The following is a 9,053-nucleotide window of genomic DNA, read 5'->3' as shown; positions in this document are numbered from 1 at the left end:
CACCACATATTGGTCTAATGAGTTGCAGATAGGTCTTAATAGCGTGTTAGGCGAGCTAACCACGTTTTGACCTGTGGGCCCCGCATGTGAGTGCCAACGTGGACCGAGCCCCTTACCACGGTGGACCGGGTCGGGTCTGAGCCAACCGATTAAAATGAAATCATGCCTGATTCGGTGGAGGTAGACCCGACCCGACCCGATTTACCATATTTTGGAACCTAATTAGACGTGATTTCCTTTTAACCAGTTGGCTCCAAACCCGACCCGGTCCACCGTGCCAAAGAGCTCGGTACACGTTGGCACTGACGTGCGGGGCCCATAGGTTAGAAACGTGATTAAGTCGTGTAACACGCTATTATGACCTATCTGCAACTAATTAGACCAATATGTGATAAAATCTACAAAAGTTTCGTAGAAGTGAACGTGCAATTCGAGGAGCGGTTCCACCGCCGGAGAGGCAGAAGAAAACGGTCCAAGGCCGGAATTCAAAGAGCCGGACCAATCCAGCCAGCCGCGCACAGCCGTGACCACGGCTGTGCGCCGACAGAAACGCTGGCTTTTCTCCACTCCTCCGGAGCCAGCAAACAGCGCAGCACAGCACACACCGCTCCCCCACCCCAGTCATCTCACGCCCCCTGCCACCACGCCGCCCAATTGCCCAAAGCTTGGGCAACGAAAAAAATTCGCCCTTTTGTTCCTCCTCTCCGCTTTCCCAACCTCCCTTTTTCTTTTCTAATCGTCCTGCAGGCCTCCAAGAAACTTGACCCCAACCCAAGTCGGATCTGCGGCGCACGCAGCTCCCTCCCTCACTCTCTCACTCAATCCCCCTCTTTTCTTTAATCCTCTTGCCACTCTTAATTATTACCATGAGCTGCTGAGTTAACCTTCCAAGAAACAGAAGCTGGAGAGCCTCCAAAAACCAAGAACAGAGTGAGCAAGTAGTAGGATACGGGGGCAAGCAGACTCCAACTGGCTTCCTCGCATTCGCCGTGTGCCGCGTGAGAGAGGGAAGCTTCCCGTTCCTCACTGTCTCTGGAGGGAGACTCCGGTGTGGTCCAGTTCTTGTGCTTAGTCCAGACGGTTCTTCCTTCCTGCCATCTCCGCTTGCGGCGATCTCTGCTCGGAGGAAGAAGAGGAGGGCTCTTCTCTGGGGGGGACCAACAAGAGATCAGGTGGTTTGTTTGCTCCTTTTCCGCTGTCCTGTTCTTGCGATTGTGATGTCGCTATTTATTGTTTCTTGGAGCCTTGTGCTCTTTTCTGCTCGTTTGTTGTTCCTCCCCTCCCCTGTTCGTCTTCTCTGATCTGTCCCCCAAATTCGCCCCTTTGTTTGCTTCGAAAACAAAATACCACCTTTTCTCTTCGTTCAGTTGCCGATTTGTCTGCTTTGTTTGCACCATACTAGTCAAATCCATACATGATTCATCGATCTGAGTTGATTCCATAGACTCAGTGCCCAGGTGCGGGCAAAGCGTAATGTCGCTCTAACATACATTTTGCATTTCAGCAGTTTTACTTAGTAAATTTAGTGGTTTCTATTCCTGTTGAATGATGGAAGAAAATGTCTGGTGTTGATATTTCAGCTTTTATCAAGAGATTCTAAGAAAGTGCCCCTGGTGGATCATAACTAATCAGATGCTTGGCCGCAGGCGCAACAACATGTTGCCCAAGAGACTGGAGGGCGTGTTGTTGTTGTTGTTTATGCTCATGGTTTCCAATGCTTCAGGTACCCTAGCACGTGGATGTGGTTTAAATTATCTCAGTGCTCTGCACATGATTAGCAAACTTCATTGTATTAATGCATCTTGCATCTTGATTTCCTGTTGTTCCAGTGGCTAGTTAAGGGCACTATGTTTTTCTCTGAACTGACAAAATAGTAGCTAAATGAATACAATCATACATCTGCTCCAGTATGTATGTAAAATTTCTTTACATAAAATTTGTTGATGCTCTGCTGTGTTTAGGAGCATTTGTTGGCGTCCATGTTGGCACCGGTGTCTCAGACCTGCCATCACCATCAGACATAGTCTCAATCCTTAAAGCAAAGAGGATTCAACATGTTCGGTTGGTTGATTCAGACCATAAGATGCTAGTTGCCCTTGCCAATACCGGAATCGAAGTGATGGTTGGGGTGCCAAATGATCAGCTGCTTCGTGTGGGGCAGTCTCGTTCTACAGCAGCTGATTGGATTAATAAGAATGTTGCTGCCTACATTCCGGCTACTAACATCACCTATATTGCCGTGGGTGATGAGGTTCTTACTACTATTCCAAATGCAGCTCTTGTTCTTGTACCTGCACTGCAATTCCTCCAATCAGCACTGTTAGCTGCAAACCTCAATACCCAGGTGAAAATTTCAAGTCCTCATTCGATGGATATGATCTCTAAGGCATTTCCTCCCTCTACTGCCACTTTCAACTCGACATGGAGCTCAATAATGTCCCAATATCTTCAGTTTCTGAATAATACAGGGTCTTCCTTCATGCTGAATGCTCAACCCTATTATGGCTATGTGAAAGGGCAAGGCGTATTCCCTTTAGAGTATGCCCTGTTCCGGTCACTCAACCCCAACAGTAAGATTGCAGATCCGAACAGTAATTTGTTCTATACCAATATGTTTGATGCTATGGTGGATGCTGCATACAACTCAATGCAAGCAATGAATTTCACCGGGATTCCTGTTATGGTCACAGCTTCTGGTTGGCCATGGCGTGGTGCACGAAATGAGCCGGCTGCTGATGTTGATAATGCTTTGGCTTACAATACAAACCTCATACGCCATGTACTAAATAGTTCCGGTACACCTAGCCAGCCAAAGAATCAAGTAAGCACATACCTATTTGAGTTGTTCAGTGAGGATCGTCGGACAGGACCTGTTTCGGAGCAGAATTGGGGGATTATGTTTACCAATGCAAGTGCAGTTTACTCCCTGGCATTTGAAGATGTAGCTGCAAATAATACAGATTCACCGGCTTTGCGTGGGATGTTTTGTGTGGCAAATTCAAGTGCATCCCATAGTGCACTAAAGCAAAGCTTGGATTGGGCATGCGGTCCTGGCTCCGCAAACTGCAGTGCAATTCAACCTGGGCAGCCGTGCTATAAATCAGATGACATTGTAGCTGTTGCTTCTTATGCTTTCAACGATTATTACCATAGAACGCAAACAAGTGGCGGTACATGCAACTTCAATGGCACAGCAACTATATCATCTACTGATCCAAGTAAGCTGGATTTTTCTCTTGACTATCAATTTCTTAGCTAGTAAGAAGTAGAATGGCTAGCTGCACAATCATGAAATTACCTGGTGTACATCTGGGTACTCCTCAATGGCTCGCACTTCATAAAAGAAGTATTATCCTTGGTCTCGGCATTAAAAATGGCATCTCATAAGACCTAATTTAGCAATCATATGTTACTATTTGTGCAACACTTGGCAATCTTTAATCTTCACCCTAGATCTTCACTCATCCTCTAGAACTTGGGGGAAACAGTAAAGCTGCTTACATCTATGGAAATTGTGGTGCATGTTTTTCATTTTCGCCTAATCATTAGTCATCATAGCTCTCTTGCCCTGTTTCCCCCCCTTTTTGTTATATGAAAGAATTGTTATACTCCTAGTATTCTATTTTATTGTTTTCTACTTTTCTTAGCCCACTTAGTCTGTCAGCATGATTGAATATTTGTATCATAGCACAAGTTTTCTTTAAGACTTTATGTTGGTAAGGCTGGTAGCCTCGTAGTAATGTAGCTATGCAGCTCAATCTATTGTTGATATGCCCAGAGTTCCTGGCAATGTAGACTTGCACAGAAACTTCTATACAGAACATGGGCATAAGTGACAAGGTTTGCTTTAGTAAGATGAGATATGTGAAACATATATGTACCTGTCCTCACATATGTTTGAATCCACGTGGTTTTTTAAGAGGCCTTGGCATACGGCATGTACATCTACAGAAGATTGCTTTGGTCCAAATAGAAGTGAAAGTAGCTCAACTGCAAAATTATTCGTTTGATGGTTCCTCTGCCTGTAAATACAAGGAAAAAGGACATGTTTGGTTTTGTGTATATCTAATGAGGCATGAAAAACCATGCAGAGGGGTCTGAAGCCAATCAAACTAGAACAAGTGCTTGACTTTTTATCTGGCCATGCTAATATAGTGTAAACCATGTACCGTTACTTGGTTAGAAAATAATGACCATCGTCTTTTTGTTACTCACGTTATAATATAAGGTGCTCTCCTTTTGTTTCATAGAGATCAAGAGTGTTTCCTTTTGCAGTCCTGCTATTACCACTTTGTTTTTGTAACATGAGCCTAATACAAAATTTCCCCTGAACTAAAATCTGCAGGCCATGGTTCATGTATTTTTTTGGGAAGGTGAGTCGAATTCCCTCGAAACTTTTGTGCTAACAGGTCGAACTTTTTTGTTGCTGTATACTGATTATGGGGTTTGGTTCTATCTGCAGCACTGGCGCCAATGGCAGTGGCAATGGTGCGGCTTCCGGACCTGTGAGCCAAGACAGTTTTGCTTCAGGATTGCAATCATGCTGGTTGGCTCACCTAGTGGTCTTGTTACCTGTTGTACTTCTGCTGTAAAACATTGTGAAATTATGTTGCATTTTGGATGAGATGCGCAGAATTTGATGCGCTTCTTGTCATTAGCTAGCGTAGGGGTGTATTGACTATTGAGGTAGATGACTTGTACCTGTCAAAATTTGTTGTCGTAGGAATGAATGGCCAAGGTGCACCAATTTTGAATCTCAGGCTGGGGTGTTTAATTGTGGAAGGTCCTGAAATTTAGAAGTTCCAAATTCTGTTTAAATATCCTGCATATGTCTTTATTGTCGAGTAGTCATAGCAATTTATGTTTTAACATAGAATCCATCAAGGAGAATAATTGAAGCATAATAAAAAAGCAGGAATATTTTTTTTGATTTTTTTTTGGAAAAAACGTAAGTAGAATACTCCCATGAAACAGGATAAAAAAAAATCCTCTCGTCTGTCCCATACCAAAGCATAGGTCAAGGTTGGCTTTGATCTCACGTGGCGATGCGGTGTCACTGTGTATGGGTGGGGCATGAGGTTCGAAGATTTTCTAGATCTGTGTGAGAAGATCTTTCAAACGATGCCAGGCTTTCTTCCTCCACAGGCCTAGTTTTTTTAATATTTTTTTGAAAAATACTGGAAAACATGTAAGTTGGGTCTGTAGATTAGAGGATTGCAACACATATGTGTTGGAACACACACGCGAGGAGGAAGAACACTCAGAACACACAGAATACACGAAGATTTTGCGCTGCGGACTGATTAGCAGCTTTTCCGTTTTCTCCTCCTTTTATTCAGTCGGCAAGTAACTTGCCTGAACCAACGATCCTAAAAACCAGGCCACGCCTGAGCAGACTGCCATGCCATCCCATGACGCCCGATCGTGCCGGTCATGCCGCTACACCTGCGGTGCGCGTGCCATCCCACGAAGCAGATGCAACCGCGCCTAATTACACGCTGAGCAAACGACTAAGTCAGTGAGCAAACGGACTCGCAACACTGACCGCTTATTACAACTGAAAGCAAAGCTATCTAATGCAGCGGGCGCTAGGGTTAAGTACAACAAATCTCCCCCTAAGCCTTGCGCCCAGTGACGATCTCCATGACACCGAGCTTCTGCTGACGTGACTAATTTCCACTTTGCCCAGCGCCTTGGTTAAAATGTCGGCAAGCTGTCCATCAGTGCTGACGTGACTAATTTCCACTTTGCCGCCCTTAATGCATTCACGAAGGAAATGAAACCGGAGATCAATGTGCTTACTCCGTTCATGATATGCACTGGATTCTTGCTGAGAGCAATTGCCGACATGTTGTCGACCCGCAGCTTCGCCGTCGACTGCTTGTTGCTAAGGATGTCATCGAGCAACCTGCACAGCCAGACGCCTTGACACGCTGCTGATGCCGCTGCTACGTACTCAGCCTCACAGGATGAGAGGGCGACGACCTTCTGTTTCTGCGATGCCCACGTGATCGCACTTGTGCTGAGGAAGAAGACAACTCCAGTGGTACTTCGCCGGTCATCGACGTCGCCGACGTGATCACTGTCACTGAAGCCAATCACCTCAGGCACCGCACTCCCCCCGCGCTTGTAACAACAGCCATATCGTGCCGTGCCAGCGACATAGCGGAGGATTTGCTTCACCGCTGCCCAATGCGGTGCTGCAAGCGCCTCCAGAAACCTGCTCACAGTCCCAACATCATAGGTGATGTCAGGTCTCGTGTTGCAGGGGTAGCAAAGACTCCTGACGATACTCCGGTACCGTGTAGCATCCACGGCTCCCCCGAAATCTCCCTTGCACAACTTCAGCCGGTTCTCCATCGGCGTGTGGCAGGGGTTGCAGCCCTTCATGCCGATTGCTTCGATGATCTTCTCGGCATAGGCACTCTGGCACAAGGTGATGGCGCCATTTGCGTGTATCACCTCAATGCCCAGGTAGTAAGATAGCAACCCCAAATCGCTCATGTCGAAGAGGCGCTGCATTTCCTCCTTGAACGCTGCGATGTCGTTGCCGTTTGTGCCGGTGATGATCAAATCGTCGACGTAGACGCCGACAAGGAGAACAGACGTCCCCGAACTCCTCTTGTACACAGCAGGTTCGTGTGGACTCCGCTCAAAGCCGAGGGATGCCAGCGACGCGTCGAGCTTCGCATTCCAGGCACGTGGCGCTTGGCGTAGTCCGTAGAGCGCCTTGCACAGGCGCAGTACTTCGTTGCCGTGTTTGTCATCGACGAAGCCAGGAGGTTGGTGGACGTAGACCTCCTCCACCAAGTCGCCGTGCAGGAAGGCTGACTTCTTGTCCATGTGATGGACGGACCAGCCGGCGTGCGCCGCGAGTGCCAGCAGCAGGCGCACAGTCTCCATGCGTGCCACCGGCGCGAACACCTCATCGAAGTCCACGCCTTGCCACTGCGTGTACCCCTTCGCAACGAGCCGCGCCCTATGCTTGATGACGTTGCCAGCTAGGTCCTTCTTGACCTTGAAGACCCAGCGCAGGCCGATGGCGCGATGCCCGTCCGGGAGCTTGGCAAACTCCCAGGTATCGTTGCCGTGAATCGCAGCGAGCTCTGCGTCCATGTCATTCTTCCAGCAAGCCTCGCTCAGAGCCTCATTGACACTGGATGGCTCCTCTGCAGCAACAAGACAAAGCCCTGCATGCTCCATCCCATCGTCAAGCTCCGCCATGATATGCTTTACCTTGCGATAGTGTGGCGGAGTGTGGTCGAGGTCATGCCGTTCGTGGCATAGCTGCCCTTGATGGATCCAGGCGATGGCGTTCGAGGATCCGGCGTGATCGTCGCGCGAGCGACGGCTGGGGAAGACGGGGTGGCGTTGTGCGTGGGCAAAGGAGGCGTCGTCCCGCCCTCGCCAATGCCGTCGTTGTAGACAACCACTAAGTGTTCGTCCGGGGCAGGCGCGTCTGCGGCGCACCCTTACGTCCAGTCCCATCTCCTCCGTTCCTCGAACGTGACGTCGGGAGTTACGTGGAGCTTGTTTGTCACCGGATCATAGAGCCTGTACGCCTTGGCTCCATCTTCGTAGCCGACGAACACCATCGGCGTTGATCTGTCCACCAGCTTGTCGATGCCGGGGCTGAGGCGCTTGACGTGCGCCACGCACCCGAACGTGCGCAGGTGGTGCACGGCAGGTTTGCGCCCATGCCATGCCTCGTAGGGCATCATGCCATCGACGCTGCGTGTTGGAGCCCGGTTGAGGAGGTACACAGCCGTGCGCACCACCTCTCCCTAGAACGTGGCCGGCATGCCCATGCTTTTCAGCCGGCACCGAGCCATCTCCACCATCGTCTGATTGCGCCTCTCCACGACGCCAATTTGCTGAGGCGTGTACGGCGCCGTCGTGCAGTGCTTGATGCCTCCATCATCACAGTACTTGCGGAAAGCGATCGAGTTGAACTCTCCGCCTCGGTCTGACCTAAACGCCAGAAGACGCCGCACCGATTCAGCTTCTTCCCGTGCCTGAATCTTCTTGAAGCGGGCGAAGGCCACTGCCTTGGTCTTGATCACCTCCAGCCACATGTACCGTGAGTGATCGTCAATCACCAGGAGGAAGTACCGATTCCCTCCTGCACTAGCCGGTGTGACTGGCCCGCAGAAGTCCGTGTGCACCAGCTCCAGAAGTTCGTCGGCACGGTACGTCGTCGCCTGCGGGAATGGGAGGCAGTGTTGCTTTCCTAGCGCACAACCATCACACACCTGGTGCACCAGCTCAACAAGGGGAATGCCAGTTGTCATGTCAGAGCGTGCGAGCTCCCGCAGTGAGCGGAAGTTCAGGTGGCCATAGCGACCATGCCATAGCCACGCCGCGTCGTCGCCGCTAGCCATCAAGCACACCGGCCTGGCCAGCGACAGGTGCAGCACGTACAAGCGCCCCTTGTTCCTTTGGACACGGGCTAGGAGCCGGCCGTCAGGGTCACGTAGACTGAGGAAGCCATGCCGGATGCGCGTGTCGCAGCCGATTTCGTCCATCTGGCCAAGGCTGACGATGTTGCTGCGTAGTCGCGGGATGTAGTAAACCTGCGACAAGGTTAGGTGTTCGCCATTTCGGCATTGGAAGAGGATCGTGCCTCTCCCTTCGATCTGCACCTCGGACCCGTCCCCGAGCTTGACAGTGCCGTACGTGCCCGTGTCCAGCTCGGAGAAGATGTCACGCCGCCCGGTCATGTGGTTGCTGGCACTCGTGTCAAGGTACCAGGCGGTGTCGTAGCTCTCGCCAGTCTTCAGCGCCTTGGCCTGGGATCTCTCTTCATTGAGATGCACCTGCTCGACGCGGTCGCAGGTTGCAGTCGTGGTAGGCGCGCCTTGGCCTGGGATCTCTCGTCATTGAGGCGTGCCGGCTCGGAGTCGTCCCCATCAGCACGTGCTAGGTTCACCTTCTCCTTGCGCTCGTGCCGAGGCTCAGGACAGTTCTTGGAGTAGTGGCCGGCATACTTGTTGCAGTTGTAGCACTTGACAGTGTACATATCGCGCTCACCGCCTTGCGCTCCACCATCTTGG

At 50.2% G+C, this 9,053-nt stretch overlaps 1 protein-coding gene across 2 annotated transcripts; it reads left to right on the top strand.

Annotated features, from left to right (window-relative positions):
* Window positions 1–581: 581 nt before the first annotated feature.
* On the top strand, window positions 582–4,782 carry LOC100846251 (glucan endo-1,3-beta-glucosidase 4). 2 transcript variants are annotated; one of them, XM_010238190.3, is made up of 5 exons: window positions 582–1,172; window positions 1,581–1,723; window positions 1,962–3,218; window positions 4,346–4,373; window positions 4,463–4,782. In XM_010238190.3, the coding sequence occupies exons 2-5, from the start codon at window positions 1,633–1,635 to the stop codon at window positions 4,590–4,592; spliced, it is 1,506 nt and encodes a 501-aa protein (XP_010236492.1). In that variant the 5' UTR covers window positions 582–1,172; window positions 1,581–1,632; the 3' UTR covers window positions 4,593–4,782. The 2 variants fall into 2 exon arrangements, with proteins under 2 accessions (XP_010236492.1, XP_014752418.1); XM_014896932.2 differs by lacking the exon at window positions 582–1,172 and adding an exon at window positions 1,199–1,457.
* Window positions 4,783–9,053: the final 4,271 nt, after the last annotated feature.

This window comes from Brachypodium distachyon, chromosome 1 (assembly GCF_000005505.3).
Source record: "Brachypodium distachyon strain Bd21 chromosome 1, Brachypodium_distachyon_v3.0, whole genome shotgun sequence".
NCBI lineage: Eukaryota > Viridiplantae > Streptophyta > Magnoliopsida > Poales > Poaceae > Brachypodium > Brachypodium distachyon.
This window is presented reverse-complemented; position numbering and strand designations above follow the sequence as displayed.